The sequence below is a fragment of the Geotrypetes seraphini genome, chromosome 11 (assembly GCF_902459505.1).
Source record: "Geotrypetes seraphini chromosome 11, aGeoSer1.1, whole genome shotgun sequence".
NCBI classification, from domain to species: Eukaryota; Metazoa; Chordata; class Amphibia; order Gymnophiona; family Dermophiidae; genus Geotrypetes; species Geotrypetes seraphini.
In genome coordinates this window covers 48,356,786-48,378,059 of record NC_047094.1, presented here as the reverse complement: position 1 = coordinate 48,378,059, position 21,274 = coordinate 48,356,786, and the positions used below count along the sequence as shown (strand labels likewise).

General features: G+C 44.3%; 1 protein-coding gene across 1 annotated transcript in view; it reads left to right on the top strand.

Moving 5' to 3' along the window:
* Positions 1–21,274, top strand: part of MSS51 (MSS51 mitochondrial translational activator) — a 67,265-nt gene that overhangs the window by 35,434 nt on the left and 10,557 nt on the right. The window contains exon 5 of the mRNA XM_033962775.1: positions 5,675–6,238. Within this exon, the coding sequence (XP_033818666.1) occupies positions 5,675–6,238 (564 nt within the window). The remainder of the gene's footprint in view (positions 1–5,674; positions 6,239–21,274) is intronic.

Below are 21,274 nucleotides of genomic sequence, written 5' to 3'. Positions count from 1 at the left end.
TCAAACCCAACTCAAACCAAATTCTGAACTCCTGGGGAAGGGGGAGGTTTTGCTTCTGAGAAAGTGCTCCTTAGTACATCAGAATCTCTGTCTGCTTCTTGGCACCAGCACTGGAGAAATAATGAGACGCCCTACTTTCTTTCTGCATGTGAAGCCATCTGGAGGGGGGGGGGGGGGTGTGTTTGTGAGTACCAGAAGGCACTGCGAGGAAGGAACGGGGTATATTAGTAGATCTGTGTGTGATGGAGGGCACTAGGGCCAGCAGGAGTGAGGTACATAGTTAGAGCTGTAGAGGGGGGGGGGAGAAGGAGGGTGTCCCTATTGCAAGGGAGGAGTGAGGTTTTCCCTCGCCTTTTCTTCAGTCCTAAAGTTCACATTTTCTGGCTTTGGCTGCCTTCAGCAGTCATGCGACCGGGTAACAAAGCCCCCTGACACTGCACGCTGTCTGATTCGGCTGCTGTTGAACAGTTTGCGTGCCGGAACCCTTCTCAGGCTGAGTGGAATTTGGGTTATGAGCTGCAGGGAGTGGTTGTGAATTTCTCCGTGAGAACCTTGTGCATCCTCCTCCAGCTTGAGTTCCGATCCTCCCCGAGGCTGACGTATTTCCTGTTGCCTCAGCTTTCAACAGCAATCTGACCTGGAGGAGGGGAGAACAAGGCCTGGGAATGCATTTATCTGAGTTTGGGGTTTAGGTTTCTGCCACTTGGTGCTGAATGTAAGACGCGCGCACGAGGACGCGCACGCGTAGACGTCCGCACGTAGACGCCCGCACTAGACGTCCCCACGTAGACGTCCGCACTAGACGTCCCCACGTAGACGTCCGCACTAGACGTCCGCACTAGACGTCCCCACGTAGACGTCCCCACGTAGACGTCCGCACTAGACGTCCCCACGTAGACGTCCGCACTAGACGTCTAGTGCGGGCGTCTAGTGCGGACGTCTACGTGGGGACGTCTAGTGCGGACGTCTAGTGGGGACGTCTAGTGCGGGCGTCTACGTGGGGACGTCTAGTGGGGACGTCTAGTGGGGACGTCTACGTGGGGACGTCTAGTGCGGGCGTCTAGTGCGGACGTCTAGTGGGGACGTCTATTGCGGACGTCTAGTGGGGACGTCTAGTGCGGACGTCTATTGCGGACGTCTAGTGGGGACGTCTATTGCGGACGTCTATTGCGGACGTCTAGTGGGGACGTCTAGTGCGGACGTCTATTGCGGACGTCTAGTGGGGACGTCTATTGCGGACGTCTAGTGGGGACGTCTAGTGCGGACGTCTAGTGGGGACGTCTAGTGCGGGCGTCTAGTGCGGGCGTCTAGTGGGGACGTCTATTGCGGACGTCTAGTGGGGACGTCTATTGCGGACGTCTAGTGGGGACGTCTAGTGCGGGCGTCTAGTGGGGACGTCTAGTGCGGGCGTCTAGTGCAGACGTCTACGTGGGGACGTCTAGTGCGGACTCAAGCTGGAGGAGGATGCACAAGGTTCTCACGGAGAAATTCACAACCACTCCCTGCAGCTCATAACCCAAATTCCACTCAGCCTGAGAAGGGTTCCGGCACGCAAACTGTTCAACAGCAGCCGAATCAGACAGCGTGCAGGGTCAGGGGGGCTTTGTTACCCGGTCGCATGACTGCTGAAGGCAGCCAAAGCCAGAAAATGTGAACTTTAGGACTGAAGAAAAGGCGAGGGAAAACCTCACTCCTCCCTTGCAATAGGGACACCCTCCTTCTCCCCCCCCCCCCCCCCCTCTACAGCTCTAACTATGTACCTCACTCCTGCTGGCCCTAGTGCCCTCCATCACACACAGATCTACTAATATACCCCGTTCCTTCCTCGCAGTGCCTTCTGGTACTCACAAACACCCCCCCCCCCCTCCAGATGGCTTCACATGCAGAAAGAAAGTAGGGCGTCTCATTATTTCTCCAGTGCTGGTGCCAAGAAGCAGACAGAGATTCTGATGTACTAAGGAGCACTTTCTCAGAAGCAAAACCTCCCCCTTCCCCAGGAGTGCAGAATTTGGTTTGAGTTGGGTTTGAACTTGCCAGGGCTGGACAAATTTCTTTCAGTTTGGTCCCAGGTATAGACAGAGCGTCTATTGCCTTTTAACTGGATTCCAAGCCTGAAAACATGTTTCCAAGGGTCGGTCCTTGAGGGGGTCGGTCGGCACGGAGACGGAGAGGTATTAGAACTGGGTCAGATCCCCGACCCACCCCGAAGGACCATTCGCCCCCCTGGCCTCCCCGCACTACCTATGAAGCAGCCGCAGCAGGATCGCGACGTCAGCTATATTTGCGCTACTTAGGAGCTGCTTCCTGCGTCGCGGTCCCGCCCCCTCCTCTGACGTCAGAGGAAGCAGCGCCCAAGCAGCTGAGGGATTGCTGACGTCGCGATCCTGCTGCGGGCTACTTCATAGGTGTGCTGGAAGGTCAGTGGGGCGAGCGGTCCTTCGGGCGTGGGGGGGGACTGAGCGGCAAGGCCGGGAACACCCCCTCAGGGCTGGTACCCGGGGCGGCCCGCCCCCCCGCCCCCCCCTAGGTACGCCACTGCATGAAGCAGAACTTCCTGATATTTGTCCTGGATTTGTCCCCCCTTAGCTTCAGTCCATGTCCTCTTGTCCGTGTCACATTGGACATTGTAAATATTTTTTTTTCCTGCTCTATTTTGTCGATTCCTTTCAGTATTTTGAAAGTCTCGATCATATCCCCTCGCAGTCTCCTTTTCTCAAGGGAGAACAATCCCAGTCTCTTAAGTCGTTCCTTGTATTCCAAGTTCTCCATACCTTTTATTAGCTTCGTTGCTCGTCTCTGCACCCTCTCCAGCAGTTTTTTATCCTTCTTTAGGCTGAGAGACCATTGCCAACCCAAAAGGGAGTGCCGAGAACTGAAAATGTCTCTTCAGCACATGGAACCTGAGAAACCTTCTGTAATTCAGGAATATAGGAATATGTATGTAAGCCTCTGTAAAGTCCAGTGAGGCTAAATATTCCCCTGGCGCAACCGAGGCAATGAATGAGCGCACAGTTTCCATCTGAAACCTGGGCACCCTTAGTGCTGCATTGACCGACTTCAGATCCAGGATTGGTCTCCAGTCATCTGAGTCCTTCTTGGAGTATATGCTCAAGCCCAATTTGGCATCCAGTACCAGCCCCCACTGCTGATACGTACCGTCTGGCCGTCTGGCCTACCGCCGCTTCAAATACCCCCCCCCAGTCCACTGCCACCCCCTGCCGCAACTAAAGAAAAGGGAAAAAGGGTACGCCGCACACAAACCACTGCAGGCTCCAGCTGAATGCGTCGAACACTGCCAATGAGTTACAGATCACGGAGGCAGGGATCACGAAGTTGTAAGTGCACATGCGCGCTTAGGGTTTTATTATGATAGATAGTCAAGACATCATTTTCACTAATTCTAGGTGTAGAAATGTCCAAAAGCTTGTTTTCTCATTAGTAAGAGACAGGATTACTGATTCCACTGCAAACTCTGTGAACTTTTTCATGTAACTCCTGGAATCAGGAGTTGCATAATATTATACACTCAATCATGCCACAAAGAGTCAGATCAAGATAGGATCTAGACTGGCATCATAGTCCTCAGGTGGTCATCATTTAGAGCATCACCGGAGGAAAATGTAGACAAAAGGGTGCTTGAATAACGAATGGCTCTTGTTAACCAGCTAAATCAACATCTGACTGGAGTCAATGTTGGGCAAGGAGGAACTGACAATTTTTTTCTTGTAGTTAAAGTGCATAATAGTCATTCAGAGCTGAAGGGAAAGTTGAAAACTCAGATCTCTTTGAATCTGATAAAAGATAAATGTCTGTAAGTTATGAATAACTTTCAGATACTAAGCACAGATGAAGCAAGAAATTGCCTGAGCAAAATGAGACCAACAACATATCTTTTAGACCCTTGTTCAATCAATGTATAAATACCTCCCTTAGAGGTTACATGCTTTCTTGTTTCAGAAATGAATAGTGTGTCCTATTTTTAAAAGATTGCCATTTGTGATAATTATAGACTAGTGTCCGATCTCTTGCTCTTGGCAAAATTGATTGAGTGAATACCTGCCTTTCAATTCCAATCTTTTTGGATAGGAGTCTGGAAAAGTTTCAAACAGGGTTCAAGGGAGGTTATATCATTTATTTATTTCTATTTATTTAAAAATGTGTACCTGCTTAGACCTAAGCAGTTCATATCATACATACATAATTAAATAACAGTACAACAGTAAATAAATTATATACAGCTAAAAGCTCTTCTAACTCAAAATCATAAAAACAAAAGAAGGTTTCAAGAATAGGTCTCTGTAAATAAAGTTATCTTCAGCACAGTGTTATATTTCTGAATATCGGAAAGCATTCTAAGAGGTCCAGTCAAATTATTCCATAAGAGGACTCCTGTCATTGATTTTTTTTTTTTTTTTTTAATTGTAATTTTTTTACCCTTTCCCACTGTTTGAGCATAGTCTATGTTAAAATAAGAACATAAGAATTGCCGCTGCTGGGTCAAACCAGTGGTCCATTGTGCCCAGTAGTCCGCTCATGCGGCGGCCTCCAGGTCAAAAACCAGGGCTCTAAATGAGTCCAGCCTCACCTGTGTATGTCCCAGTTTAGCAGGAACTTGTCCAGCTTAGTCTTGAAACCCTGTTTCATTTCTACCTCGGTAGTATTGATGTCTGTAATAATTTTATTTTTCCATTTTTATTGGATGTAAACCGCCTAGAAATATGATTGGGCATTATAACAAATCTTTTAATAAACATAAAAAAATAAACATATTATTGAGGCTCTTATTTTTGCATGACAAACACTAACAAGCTCTTCGTGAAACTGTTTTGGTTGCACTGACAGATGACCTACAGCAGGGGTCCTCAAATCCAATCCTCAAGGTTTGCAACCTAGGCTGGTTGTGAATATGGTATGAGATGTATTTGCATTCACTGCTTCCATTGCATGAAACCGATCTTATACATAAAGACCAAACTGGGTTGTGGACCTTGAGGATTGGATTTAAAGACCCCTGACCTATGGTGTCAGTTTGAGCAGAGGGATTCAACACTACTTTAAATCAGTGTATCTTCAACTTTTGACAGAGTGGCCCATTTCATTCTACTGGAGAGAGAAACCAAACTGAGCTGTGAGATTCTAATCAGCCACTGGCTGTCATTTGTTTTATTCAGGAAGAGTTCAGAATATGAGTGACTTTTCGTCTTCGTAGTTTATAGATTATGGGGTCCCTTGATTCTGTTCAATATTTACCTTCAGTCTCTGGTGACATTATTACAAATGTTAGTCTGAATCACCACGTGCTGACAATATACAGATACTTTTCCCATTAGAAGAAAATCATTCAGACCTCTTGGCATTGTAATCAGTGTTTGGACAGCAGTTTCAGGGTGGTTGTAGGAGATACACTGAAGGAGCAGCGTGAAAGGGTAGGAGTGTGAGTGTGAGTGTTATTGTAATAATAAGTTCTTGATCCTAGGCTGTGTGTTAAAAATGGACTCCCCTGGTGATTAAAATATTCTATCTAGGAAAGACCCACTGCTTCTTCTTAACTACATTGTCTTTAAATAGGTCAGTCTCTATTTTATGCTTTCATTGGTTATTTATTAGGTAAAAAGCTTCTAATGATCATTCTAATGGCCATAATGCCTCAGTCTCATCTAATCTTGTATTTAAGGTGATATCCCCTTCCCTGTGGATTCTTGGACAAAGCACATTTCAGAAATGAAGAGCTGGGAGGAGTGGTTCTGTATGCAAGAACATCTGGAACAGAAACTTAGCTCTATACTGACAGGACATTATATGAATCTACTGTGGTCCAATGCAGGGAAGCCAAAGCCAGATGGTGGAGAGCTTATAGAGTCTATCAAACGTCTGACATCTGATTTCCTTTCACGACCCATGACCATTGGTTTTGGACTCGGTGCTTTCCATGTAGACCCTTATACTGGACCCATTACTGTGCATGTGGTGGGGGCTTCCCACATTGAAACTCTGAACACCAGGATCACAGACTATGACGAACTAGCACAAATGTTTCCAGGGAACCAAGGAATTGAGGTAGTAATGGTGGGGCCTGAGGTGGCTGATGGACCTATCATGAGACCCCCATTGACAGCATTTGGACCTAGAGGAAAAGTCTATCTGAGCAGTTATAAGGGCCTTTACCATGACTTCTGGGAGACACTAGTGGAGAGTCAACAAGCAGCACGTCCTAACCTTGTGGTGGGATTTCATCCAGGTAAGATGATACCTAGTCAAACTTTCTACCAAATTCAAAGACTTGATTTGATTAATTTAACATTCTGCTTCTCATAACATGTACCATATACATTTAATTTAATGCAGAGTTTATATACTGCTAAATCATCACACTGGCTTTGAAGCGGTTTACAGGAAAACAAAAACTAGACTTATACAATGGCCAAAAATCTAATCGGATGGATACTTTAAGTAATCTCCCTCTCTCCCCCAATGGGCTCACAATCTAACTATAGTACCTATGAAAAGGAATGAACAAACAATTATTAACATACATAACAGACACAGATAAAGGAAGGAAAAGGGAATAATAATACAATAATTCAATAAAAACATTACAGAAGAGAAAAACTCCAACAAATAGGTAAGTTATAAGTAGCTTTCTAAAGGTGAGATAATTAAGTTCTGTTCTTAAGGGTGCTGGAAGGTCATTCCAGGTTCTGGTAGCTGCAGACATGAAGAGGATGTTGAATATTCGTTTGTATTTCACTCCTTTAGATGAGGGGACAATCGATTGTAGGGTGTTGTTATTCCTGGATGAGGTGAAGTGGGAGGTGGAGAACATATTGACTATTTGTTCCGGCGAGTCGGCATTTAGAGAATAGTGCACAATGCAGGAAAGCTTAAACAGGATTTGAATAATTACAGGTAGCCAGTGAATCCTGTAATAGTACTCAGAGATGTGGTCATATTTCCTTAAATCGAAGATAAACTTGATTGCATCTATTTGACTATAAGCCAACATTTTTGAGCTAAAAAAAAGACCCCAAAACTGGAATCTCGGCTTATAGTTGAGTTTGAAGATTTGACTGGCAATCTGGTTGCTCCCTCTTCTGTTAGTTAAACCTTGATCGCAGAGTTCTACGTTTAAATTCAATCAAGCCCTTCTTCTTAAAAAAAAATAAAAAAATTAAATAATCTATTTGTTTCAATATTGAATGATGTTCTCAGACCCACAACCACAAAATTAAAGCGAAATACAAACTTTACCAGCACGGGTTGTCACGAGATCATCATAGCACCATCTGGTCCCTCCGCCTCAGCTTTCAATATTCTAACGTTCCTTTTCAATGATTGTAAACATAAACTGGGCTACTTATCCTTTAGTTGATACTGTGAGGCAATTCCCGTTGTTTCTCCGTGCACCAATTCAGTGTATTACTGCTTGCTGTTCTCATTGAGCCGGCCCCCCGACTCGAGTTTCGCCATCTTAATACTTACTGCTTCCTCAGGAGGGGACGCTAAACCAAAAAACAAAAACAGCCAAGTTTGGGAGCCGACCAAAAAAAAAAAAAAAAGGCGATAGTTATTTAATTTATTTTGATTCAAGGCAGTTTATTTCAGTTTTATTTTCTTAGTTTTAGCACTGTAATATTGGTTTTATTTCAATTAGAATGTGGGCAGATTTTCCATGGGTGTTTTTGGTTTAGTGTCCCCTCCTGAGGATGCAGTAAGCATTAAGATGGTGAAATTCAAGTTGGGAGGCTGGCTCGATGAGAACAGCAAGCAGTAATACATTGAACTGGTGCATGGAGAAACAGCGGAGTTACTGGGAAATACTTTTAAAACCAATAGGAGGAAATTTTTTTGCACATAGAGAATAGTTAAGCTCTGGAACACATTGCCAGAGGTTGTGGTAAGAGCGGATATCATAGCTGGTTTTAAGAAAGGTTTGGACAAGTTCTTGGAGGAAAAGTCCATAGTCTGTTATTGAGAGAGACATGGGGGAAGCCACTGCTTGCCCTGGATCGGTAGTATAGAATATTGTTACTCCATGGATTTTGGCCAGGTACTAGTGACCTGGATTGGCCACCGTGATAACGGGCTACTGGGCTTGATGGACCATTGCTCTGACCCAGTAAGACTATTCGTATGTTCTTATGTTATGCAGTTAACACAGAGCTTACTGGAATGGGGTAGAAACAGGTCCAAAACCCATGGGGACAAGATGGGGAAACTGAGTTCCTGCAGGGACGGGGAAAATTTTGTCCCCATGTCATTCTCTAATTTGAGCTAAGCATTCTGAGTTCCCGGTAGTTGAAATAGATCCAAGCTGGATGTCTTCTACTGCCAGGGAGAGAGATCAGATCTGAGTGTACTGAGCTCCTGGATAGGAGACAGATATTGAAGCTGGGTATATAACAAGAGGGGAGAGAGAGAGAGCTGTACTGGGTGCCCTGGGGTCCCAGAATGTCAGAGATCCAAGCTGTGAATAGACTCTGTCCAGGAGCGAACACTGTATTGACCATGGAGTCAGAAAGCTACAGAGAGAAAGAAAGAGAGACTGCTTGAGGTTTAGAAATCTCTTTGAATAGGAGGGATCAAAAAAGGAACAAACAGAATATGAGAAAATTATGTGTTAGTTCTGGCAGGAGTCCCAGAGACAGAAATACGGAAAAGACAGACATCCACAGAGCCATGAGAGTGATGCATGCTGGATCTGGCAGTCAGGGCCTGCAAAGGTGCCGAGCCAAACAGAGAAATAGGGAGATAGGGAGAGACTTGCAAAGGCGTGTTACTATTGGGCTGTAACACTGTCATATATTGATAGTCATAGGATGAGAATGAGAAGGTTTGAAATAGAGGAAGCACCTATACATGGCCCACAAGAATGTTGGTCCGTTAGATAATTGCCAGATGATGAGATGAGCTTTGAAACATAATGCTCGATGCTGGTTTAGATTTTCACACCATTTATTTTTCCTTTCTGGTTTTATATACCGGTTTTCATGTTTTCTGTCCTCTGTTTGTTTTTCTCTCCTGTTGCAAGATCGATTTCAGAACAGGATCATAAATTTATCAGCACATGAGGACTGTTAAATGCCTTCTTAATTGCAGCCAGGATTGTCCCTGAATGAGCATCCTAACCCCAGTGGCAAATGTCTCAATAGTGGATAGGATACTTACAACAGTGCACTGTCATGCCATTCAGGTCTCCAGCTGCAAGGACAGCGAAGTGAACGTCTCTCGCTGTGAGTCTGAAGGATGAGAAACGGGCAGCAAAAGATTAATGGACATGACGAGCTTACAGCTGTAACAGCAGGAATGCAATAACTTTCCTCTCTGTCTGATGTCCTGCAGTTGCTCTGTAACTCAAGCACAAGGTTTAGTGGGGGATGGGGTGGGGTGGAAAGATAGCACTCGGGAGTGCCAAATGGATGCCAGCGAAGCTCCAGCGCGGTGACCCTCTGCAAGACTGCATGTGGCAAGTACCGATAGAGACAGCCGGGTCACTGTAAGAATCTGAAAAGGAAAGAGATTGGGGGGTCAGTTCTATAAAGTGCACTCGAATTTAGGCATTCAAACGCAGCACGCAGAGCATGAATTCTACAGCAACATCTGGACACCCAGATTCAAGTTTAGAATACTAGCGTAAGGTGGCATTACCCACTTACATGTAGGCACGCCCACTTATCCGTACCAATTGCAGGTATAAATGAACATTGTGTTTTGCAGTTGTATCACCCCTTGTGTGCGCTACGCTTGTCAGACAGAATGTGTTTGGAGGTGCCTCCATTGAGTGTTGTCAAGCTCTCAGTGAGTCGCAAGACTATGCTATCGATGCAGGGTCTGGTGTGTTGGAACGCCTTACCGTTGGAATTAAGAAAGGTTTCTACATGAGAGGGATATATCATTCTTTCTTTATTCTTAGACAATAGGATTAGTGGGTATGATTTTAAAAGATTTTATTTTGATGATCTTATCAAATTTGTTTTTACTTTGTATATTTGAGTGTATGTTTTACTTATTGTTATTAGGTTTATCATGTTGTTACCAGCCTAGACACAAGCTATCATCCATGTCAGTGGTCTCAAACTCAAACTCTTTGCAGGGCCAAATTTTGGATTTGTAGATATTTGGAGGGCTGCAGAAAAAATAGTTAATGTCTGATTAAAGAAATGACAATTTTGCATGAGGTAAAACTCTTTATAGTTTAAATCTTTCCTTTTGGCTAAGTCTTAATAATAATATTGTAATTTATAGCTAAAGAGATATGATCAAGAAACTGTTTTATTTTACTTTTGTGATTATGATAAACATACTGAAGGTCTCAAAATAGTACCTGGCAGGCTGCATGCGGCCCCTGGGCCGTGGGTTTGAAACCACTGATCCATGTGGATGTTGAAGTCTCCAAGAAAGAGAAGATGAGGGAATGCAACAGTCAAATCTGCTATCGATTGAAAGAAAGAGTCTCAAGTAGCTGCTGACAGGAGAACAGAATAAAAGTCCAAGATAAATGGGCATCTTCAAACCCAATTTAATAGTTAATAATTTTGGCTAGATAATTGACATCGGTTAAAGCTCAGATACTATTAGTTGTTTTGAGAAAATGACACTCGCACCCCACTGGTGCTTCGATGGGTGAGCAGCAAAAAGGGCAGAAAACTCAACCGGTAATTGTTAAAGGAAGTATCCTTCCTCTCTGTCCTTTAGCCACGTTTCTGTAAGAAACAGAATGTTTAAATGAAAGGAGCACAGAATATCCATTACAGCTTTGGTCTTAGAACAAACTGATCGATTATTTAATATGCCCACCAAAAGTTAACTAATAGGAGTGATCCAGTTTGATTGTAGTGTTGAATGACAGCAAATCAAATTACCCATCTGCCAACCTTTTAAGGCCACTGATCATGAGCAAAAGGAGGGGCGGTGTCCCCAGAAGACTGAGATATTAGCAATCTTCAGAGGCACTGAAAATTAAGAGTAAAAAAAAATAGAGCAAATACAAACCTTCTTAGTAAAGTTGTGATTGATGTAAGATTAGTGATGAAATTACCGGTACATAACAAGAAGATCAGACTTTTTTAAATTGAGGGGGGCTAAGAAATTATGAGAAATTATAAAAAAAGAAGATTGACTCATTTGAGCTTTGGTACTGGAGAAGGATTTTTTGCATGCCGTGGACTGCCAGAAGAATTAAAAAATCAATTCTGTAAGAAGTCAAACTGGCTATGTCATTTGAAGCCTGAATGATGAAGTTACAAGTGTCTTATTTTGGTCACATTGTTAGAAGATAAAGATCATTGGAGAAGGACATTATGTTTGGGAAGATCGAAATGACCAGACAAAGAGAGTGACCTGAAATCAGTTGGCTGGACATGTTGAAAATAACCATGTGGATAGCACTGAAGGACCTTACTGGACTAGCACAAAACTGATCTCTTTTTAGGCCTGATTCATCAAGTCGCTAGGACTCGAATATGAGTCGATAGCACCTAACTAACTAACTAAGCAATTATGATCTTATTTGTCTAGAGATAACTTTGCACAGTGATTCATGCATTGGTTTTAACAATAAACTATTGTAATACAATTTTTGTTGATTTGCCAGCATCACATACTAAGGAGCTTCAGATTATTCAAAGTGCTGCAACTACAGAGGGAACATTACCCAAGCTTATTACTTGTGAAGGGTGTTCTTTGAGGACAACAGAGTAAGATGTCCTCACAAAACTCACTTTTCCCCCTAGGAGTTGGTCTCTCATGCTAAGGTTTCTATAGGATGCTGACGGAGAAAGTTCTGTAGGTGAGTAGTTCACTACTATAGAAAATTCATAGAGCTTTGTTTATATTTTCTATTGAGTATCACCTGCTTGTGATAGGTAAGCAACTTTGCTTTCTCAATTTTCTCCTGTCCCCTCCTTTCTAAAATCCCAGATCATAAATACTTGTCCTTACTTTCTGTGTAAAATTTCATCCTACTATATTTTATTGAAGCCTGTCAAATATTTGAATGTTTCTTTCAATGAGTATATTTGAACATCTTATACTTCTTTTTTGCAGGGTTTGTGTTATAGGTCATCTATCATTTTAATAACCCTTTTCTGAACTTCTTCCATCCTATCAATGTCCAATACTCCAAAACTGAACAAGTACTAAAGCCGGAGATTCACTAATGGCCTACAGTATACCACTAATCATTTCTATAACAGTACTGGATGTACACAGTGCTGTACACATTATATACAGGTACTTTTTCTGGCCCTAGTGGACTCACAATCTAACCCCTTCTTCTACAAAACTGCGTTAGCAGTTTCTAGTGTGGGGAGCCGCACTGCTCCTGACGCTCATAGAGTTCTTATGAGCGTCGGGAGCAACGCAGGCCATTCAGCGCAGCTCTCTGCGCTAAAAACTGCTAGCGTAGTTTAATAGAAGAGGGGATTTTTGTACCTGGGGCCACGGAAGGTTAAGTGACTTGCTCAGGGTCGCATGGAGCTGCAGTGGGAATTGAACCCAGTTCCCTAGGATTGCAGTCAATGCTCTATTATGCTACTCCTCCACACAGGGAATATTTCCTCCTCTTCCTCACTTCTTGTGCAACTGAGAAAACTGTTAGCTTTCCTTCTTACTTTAATATTTTGACTTGGCTCATTTAAAATAATTATGCCTTGCTCTCTTTCTTGTGTAGCAATTTCCAGTTCTTCTTCTAATTGATGCAGGGCTAATGAATTTTTTGCTTCCCAAATGCATGATTTTCCAAATTCATTATGGTATTATGTTTATGATATAATTAATATGAATGTTTTATATGTAATCCCCTTTGATATTACTTGTTGATGAAAAGGCAGAATATAACACAATTATTTGTTAACTAGTCTTATAGCCCGTTACATTAACAGGTGCTAGAATATATATGTGTATGTCTGTTTTTATTTTTTTTTCTCTCTCTTTAGTCGCTTTCTGTATTTCTGTTTTGTTTTTTTTTCTTGGCTGTCCACTACCACCCCTTGCCTGCTCCCCCTGTCCATTCTCCCTTCCTTTTACCTCCCCTGTGTCCTCCACCACCCAATCACTGCTCACCTTATCCAGCAGAAGCCCTTCTCCCTTTGTTTTACCTCCCCCTGTCCATCATCACCTCCTTCCTGCTCCCCCTGTCCAGCAGTAGGCCTGTCTTTATTTTTCTGCCCCCCCTCCCTGTTCATCAGCACCTCTTCCCCTGTCCATCAACCCCTTTTCTGCCCTCCATTTCCGTGTGTTGCAGCATTTGGGTGGGCCTGAGCCTAAAGTGATTGGGCATGAGACCCCATCCCCTGCCCAGCATCTCTGCTTCCTCTCCTCTCCCCCCACCCAGGAATCTTTCAACTCTCTGCCTTCTCGCTCATCCATACCTTTGAAAGTCTCCATTTTTTTAAATTTTGATTTGATTTGAGACATCCGACTCGGGCTGCCATGGCCGACATCTGACTCGGGCCGCCATGGTCGACATCCGCCTCGGGGGGGGGGGGGGAGGAAGAGAGAGAGCGGAGAGGCGGCGACGGCAAAGTTACTGTAAGGGAGACGCTGCGTCTTTCAACAGGGAGCAGGACAGAGCGTAAGCCGCGCATGCGCACTTCCTACAGCTCACGGAAAACCGGCGCACACATAGGAAGTGCGCATGCACGGCCTAGCGTTTTATTATATTAGATGCATTCCTTTGAATATTGATTACACTTGTTTGATGATGTGCTGTAAGAATTGAATCCTTCTGTTTTTATTTGTCTTAATTTGTTTTAACATTTTATGTATGTAACGGCTTTGTAAACTGTTTTGGCTTAAAACGATATAGAAATTATTAAAATAAATAAACTTAATAAATGACAGCAGATAAAGACCTGAATAGTCCATCCAATCTGCCCATTAGTTACATGCATTATAAATTCATGGTTAAATTAAATGGGCTTTTTTTCTTTGATATTTCTGGGCTATAGACCGTAAAGTCCACCTGGTACTGTCCTTAGGTTCCAATTACTGGAGTTTCCACCTCATCATCCAACCCCTTCATCATTTGCGGGATACATACCATAAAGTCTGAACAGCAATGTCCTTGTGTTCCAAGTTACTGGACTTCCCATCGATGTCCTCCCTAGCCCATCCTATATTTAATCACCATATATGAGACACAAGCTGTGTAAATCTGCCCAGTATTGGCCTTAGTTCTTCAGTTTATACCATTTATTTTCTAATTAGAGATCCTCTGTGTTTATCGCATGCTTTTTTGAATTCCGTCACTGTTTTCCTTTCCACCACCTCCCTTGGGAAGGCATCCAGGCATCCATCATCCTCTCTGTGAAAAAGAATTTCCAAAGTCTATCTCCCTGCAACCTCAATTCATGCCCTTTAGTTTTGCCTTTTCCCTTTCTCTGGAAAAGATTTAGTTCTATATTAATATCTTTCAAGTATTTAAACATCTGTATCATATCTCCCCTGTCCCTCCTCTCCTCCAGAGTATACAGTCAGGTCCAGTCTTTTGGTGCAAACACTCTACCATTTTTATTGCCTTCTTCTGGACCGCTTCATGTCATTTGAAATAAATAAATAAAATTATGGATATCCTGAAGAATAAACCACATGTTTGAATTATCTCAGGGTGCACTGACAGAGCAGTGCAAAGGAAGGTTCATAATGAAATGACTGAGAAGGCTAAATCAATCAATCAATCTCTCTGCAGTCATTGTGTCTGGTTGTCAGTGAGTGTAACAGAACCCGTGCTTCCACTGATGTGATAGACTGCGCTTCAGTCCCCGTGACTAAATGCCTTATTCTGTTCATTGTGAGAAAGCTGGCTGTCTCTTCCTCTCTAGTGTAATGGTGGCTTTGCTCTTTGCGTGGATAATCCCAGTGGCATTTCTGGCAGACTTCGACATGTTTGCAGATTTCATCAGCATCATTTTCACCTCCTGCAAGCAATGCTGCCCTGAATTCCTTTTCTCTTTGTCACTGTCCTGATGTTGCTATTCATGCATTCCTCGCCTAACAGGGTGCAGACAGTCCAGCTCTAAATAACGTGGTTTATGCAGCCCTGCAGGTTTCCGCCTCTCTTGGGCAAATGGCAAATGTCATGAAAGGGCTTGTTCAGGATATACAAAGATTTGACAGAAAGATATTCATAAGGCTGCTACCTCGTAACTGGTGAAAATATTTTGTATTGATATTTTTTACCATTGCCATTTTGCACACAGTTAAACTTACTACGGGAAATTTTCAAAGGATTTTACTCAGATAGGAGTTTATTTTTTTTTGTTTAAAAATTTATATCTCACATATCCAGAAATTCTATGCGGGTCACAAATAAACATACATAATAAAATACACTGTAAACACATAACAAAACAACACAGCCTAAATAATCTCTAATAGAATAACAGCAAGTAATGAAATATTTAAAACAATAACAAAACGGCCCCTATTCCTCTGTGGGCAAAAATATATATGCCGCAAAGTGGAGGGTAGAGCTGACAGACCTTTGAAATCCTTGCATCGAGTGAGGCGTGAAAGGTATGGATACTCCTGACTGACAATTTCTGAATTTTCAAAGGGAAATGACACATGGAGTTTCCTTTTAAATTTCTGGCCCCACATAAATTTGAAATTTGCCTGTCTACCCCAGGGATTCTCAACCCAGTCCTTGGGACATACCTAGCCAGTCAGGAAAACCACAATCTATATACATGAAATAGATTTGCATAGAATGGGGGTAGTTTATGCAAATTTATCTCACACATTTATTTATTTATTCAATTTTCTATACTGTTCTCCCCAGGGAGCTCAGAGTGGTTTAAATTAATTTATTCAGTTATTCAAGCATTATACCTGGCTGTCCCGGTGGGCTCACAGTCTATCTAATGTAGCTGGGGCAATGGGGAGGATTACATGACTTGCCCAGGGTCACAAGGAGCAGCATGGGTTTAAACCCACCACCTCATGGTGTTGATGCTGTAGCTTTAACCACAGCACCACACATTCCTTGCCTTTCATTGTGGATATCTTAAAAAACCTGACTGGCTAGGTGTCTCCTGAGGACTGGGTTGAGAACTCCTGCTCTGTCCTAATTCTCTTATTTTTTAGTAGTACAGAAATATATGTACTCTTTGGACATGGTCACCATCTCATCATTGTGATTCTACTGCTTATTCACTGACCATGGAACCTCATCAATAAGTAAATGCAGATTACTCGTACAGAACAATGTAAAGAACTAGCACAAGGGTGAGCAACCACGGTCCTCGAGGGCCTCAACCCCGTCAGGTTTTCAAGATTTCCACAATGAATATACATGAGATTGATTTGTATGTACCGATTCCATTGTGTGCAAAGAAATCTCATGCATCGTCATTGTAGAAATCTTGACAACCTGACTGGATTGTGGCCCTTGTGCTACCCTGAACTAGTAGATACTCATAACCCTTGTGGTAGCCAATGGCGTAATAAGGGGGTGGGGGCAAGGGGAAGATCAGTCTGGGTGCCATCTTGGTGGGGGCACTGGCATCTCTCTTCCCTCCGCCCCCCTCGTACCTCTTCTATTCCCCGCCGGCGCAAGCAGCATCTCCAGCCTGCTAGCCTCGGCTTTCCCTCTGAAGTCACTTCCTGGTTGCAGGCGAATCTCTTCATAAAGGCAGTTACTAAACCCCACTAAATAAATATGTGCAGATAATAAGGAAAACTCTCTCTCTCCTGCTTCCTCGTCTCTCTGCACATTTCTGTCCATTCTATCTGTCACTGGATAAAGTTGTGCGCTTGCCAGGTTAATCCACTTGAAAGCACCAAATTAAAGGTTAAGAAATAAAAACAAATGATTGCCATCTGTCCTGACTTATGGAAGGGAGTTTTAATGTCTGAAAATTAGTCAAGAAATGTGTGAAGTTAGCCCAATAAAAATATATCACCTTCTTTTTCTTGTTTTATTTGTTAACCATTCAGTCAGTTTCATTCTAATTTACTGCATAATGGAAAGGTTGGCGGCTCTCAATCTTTTCACAGTGTGCCTCAGTGAAAATGTTTCACCTTTTTCCCTTCAAGCTTGATCATTTTGAATATATTTCCTAAGCGCTTCGGCCTGGAGAAGTACTTTTAACAACTAGCAGCAAGGTTTAGCAAGAGCAACAAAATCAAATACTATATACTAACATTTGGAAGTATTCTCACATTTTTGTCCATTGATATTCCATCAAGTGCTAATAAAGTAGGTTAGGGTAGAAGTATAAAACATTTCTAAAGAAAACTTGGATACTCTGGATTTTTCTTAGATTGGAGCTTATAACATGATCTTCTAGACTTTCCTTCCATCTGAAAAAGATTTGCTACTCGGGTCTTCCTTATGCTTTTGAATATATTTACTACTACTACTATTCATTATTTCTATAGCGCTACCAGATGTACGCATCACTGTACAGAGTCACGAAGAAAACAGTCCCTGCTTGAAAGAGCTTACAATCTAAACAGCCAAGACAGACAAACAGGATGTCATAGATACAGTTAAGGGAAACAGTTAATCAGCTGGCTGGGCTGGAGGGCAGATGCCCCTCGTACCAGCATTGGGTTTCCCTCTGATGTAACTTCCTGGCCTCGTGACCTGGAAGTGATTCAGAGGGGAACCAGGCCGGCGCGAGCAAGAGGTAGGAGAAGTTGCTTGTGTTGGCGAAGATCTACAGAGGTACAAGGGGGAAGGAGGGGAAGGATAGTGCAAGCATGGCGGGGCGGGGCAGAGAGGTGCCGGTGCCCCCATCGAGACAGTACCTGGGGCAGTCTGACCCCTGACCACCCTCTTACTATGCCACTGCCTGTATCATTTTGATAGCCTTTCTTTTAGCCACCTCTACCCTATCTCTATCTCTTTAGAGGTGCATCCTCCAGAACTGGACATAATTGTCAAGGTGAGGTCTCACCAGCAACTTGCTCAGAGGTATTATTACTTCTTCTCTGTTATGTCTCTTCTTGTATACCTGTGGCTCAGCTCACTGTCTTATCAAACCAGTTCACTATCTTAAAATTATCAGATCTGTTCAGCTTAAGGTCTCTTTTCTGCTTAGTACACAACCTAATTCTATATCAAAAATACCTGACCTGTTCTAGTCAGTGGCGTACTAAGGGGGGGGGGGGGGGGGGGGCGGTCCGCCCCGGGTGCCAGCCATGAGGGGGTGTTCCTGACCTTGCCGTTCATTCCCCCCCACCACCCCCGAAGGACCGCTCGCCCCACTGACCTTCCTGCACCACCTGTGAAGCAGCCCGCAGCAGGATCGCGACTTCAGCGATACCTGAGCTGCTTGGGCGCTGCTTCCTGCGCCGCGGTCCCGCCCCTCCTCTGATGTCAGAGGAGGGGCGGGAACGCGGCGCAGGAAGCAGCGCCTAAGCAGCGCAGAGATCGCTGACGTCGAGATTATGCTGCGGCTGCTTCATAGGTGGTGCAGGAAGGTCAGTGGGGCGAGCAGTCCTTCGGGGGTGGTGGTGGGGGAACTGAACGGCAAGGCCGGGAGCATAGGTAGTGCTGCTTCATAGTGGTGCGGGGAGGCCAGGGGTCGAGCGGTCCTTCGGGGTGGGGCGGGCGGGCAGGCAGGCAGGCTTTCAAGGAGGAGGGGGGTGACAGACAGGCAGGAAGGCCTTCAAGGGGGGACAGGCCTTCAAGGGGGGGGGGACAGGCAGGCCTTCAAGGGGGGGACAGGCCTTTGGGGGTGTGTGCAGACCTTCAAGGGGGAGGGACAGGCCTTCAAGGGGGGGACAGGTCTACAAAGGGGTGGGGCAGTCCTACAAGGGGGTGGGACAGGACTTCAAGGGGGGAACAGGCCTTCGGGGGGGTGCAGGCCTTCGGGGGGGTGCAGGCCTTCAAGGGGGGGACAGGCCTACAAGGGGGTGGGACAGGCCTTCAAGGGGGGTGCAGGCCTTCGGGGGGGTGCAGACCTTCAGGGGGGTGCAGTCCTTCAAGGGGGGGACAGGCCTTCAAGGGGGGACAGGAAGGCAGGCCTACAAGGGGGGGGAGGACAGGCCTTCGGGGGGGTGCAGGCCTTCAAGGGGGGACAGGCCTTCAAGGGGGGGACAGGCAGGCAGGCCTTCAAGGGGGGGACAGGCCTACAAGGGGGGGACAGGCCTTCAAGGAGGTGGGACAGGCCTTCAAGGGGGGTGCAGGCCTTCAAGGGGGGAACAGGCAGACCTTTAAGGGGGAACAGGCCTTTGGGGGGGGACCCTGGTTTAGAAGTACACGGAGGGAAGGGGGTGTTCAAAGAGACGTGCATATGCCAAACTTTGGGGGGGAGGAATAAATAATGGGTCTGAAAATAGAGGAGAGGGAGAGAGATGATGGACCATGGGATTTAGGGAGGGAAGGAACAGAAAGGGAGAGAAATTGGACACAAGGGATGGTGTGGAGGAGGGATAGAGATACTGGATAGGAGGGTAATTGGGAAAAGAAAGGGAGAGATTGTGGACTCGGGTGGTGGGGAAGGAGGGAGAGATGCCGGATGAAAGGGTAGTTAAGAAAAGGTGGATCTGTGGAGGGAGATGAAAAAAAGGAAAGATACCAGACTTCCTGGGGAGGGAAGGGAAATGGAAAGGGAGGACAGAGTTGGCAGATGGATGGTTAGCATGCAGAAAGAAGAAAGAAGGAGACCCCAAGTTATCAGAAGAAAACCAGAGTCTTGGATCAACAAGATTTGAAATATAACCAGACAACAAAAGGTAGAAAAATTAATTTTATTTTCTGTTTTGTGATTATAATATGTCAGATTTGAAATGTGTATCCTGCCAGAGCTGGTGTTGGACTGCAAACGTGAGCTAGGATTTAACAGAGAGAGGAAAAGTCCTTTTTGTTTCTTTATTTTATTTACACCACAGCGCCAGTGTGATTAGGAGAAGCCAAAGGGGGTGAAAAAGCTATAAAACCCCAGGAGTTTTGAAAAAAATCACCCAACTGGGGAGGAAAATCGAATTGAAAAACCAATTCAATAGGCTGAATCGAATCAAAATTTTTTTTCCTGAATCTGGCAGCATTAGTTTGCGCTACTGTCTTAGACTTTAGGACCTGGGATTGGGGAGAGATGGCATCCTCAGTACTTTATAATGCAAGTGAAACGAGGATTTGGTCAGACTTTTGAAGGGTCTGCAGAAAAAAAATATTGTATAGGCCGGGGACATGAGACAGCAGGAAATGGGAACTTTTCTTCCTTCTATTTTTGTGAATGGAAAGGCTGAGGATGTCAGAGAGTTCAGTTAAAATATGTGCTTTATAAGAAAATATAATAATGTGTTTTATAAAGTTTATAGCATAGCTGGCCTACCCAGTGAGGTGTTCCTAGTGGTGGTGGTGGCAGTGTGTCAATGTGTTGAGAGGAAGAGGTGGTCTGGGAAATTCTGCTGAGCAAACTCCGGGCCCATTTCCACCCCCCAGTTAGTCCACTCCACTCAACTGGATCACACACTGAGTGGGTCTTTGGGTGTTGTTTTGGGATCTCTTCCAGTGGTTTATCAGTATCTCTTTCTGGTCCAAGGAAGGAAACTTTGTTATCCTTAGCATTGACCTACAGAATATGTTTGAAACAGCGCTGCTTGTGTGGCATTAGGCTATGTAGTGATCGAAAGAAAAAAACAAACCTTTGCACATTTTTGCACTATATGGTGGGTGTATGAGGAGATTCACATTTCCTGCACAGCTAAGTCCATGTGAAGTTACCTTGTGCTGTATTTGACATCTAGCAAGGTCTCTGTTTGAAAGGAAAGATCTAAACTTAAAAATGAAGTGGCCAGAAGTTATGGTAAAAGCAGATAGTGTAGCTGGTTTTAAGAAAGATTTGGACAAATTCCTGGAGGAAAAGTCCATAATCTGTTATTAAGACATGGGGGAAGTGTCTGCTTGCCCTGGATCGGTAGCATGGAATGTTGCTACTCTTTGGGTTTTGACCAGGTATTAGTGTCCTGGATTGGCTACCATGAGAATGGGCTACTGGGCATGATGGACCATTGGTCTGACCCAGTTAGGCTATTCTTATGTTATGTTCTCATCTGTAGGGGCCTTTGTGTTCACTTCTTATTTTAATGTATTTTTTTTCTGGGAACTTATCAGTGTTTTTTATAATGGGAACAAAAATGGAAGAGAATTAATGTGTGTGGGATGAGGGGGTAACTAATTTCTTCAGCTAAATAATTCAATCCACCTCAACCAGACAGGAGAACTCACGCACCATTCACACACCCTCCAACCAAAAACGTCAAAAGAAAAAAACTGTTCGACAACCTCCTAGCCATTCGAGCTGCAACACTCGACCCCCAACTC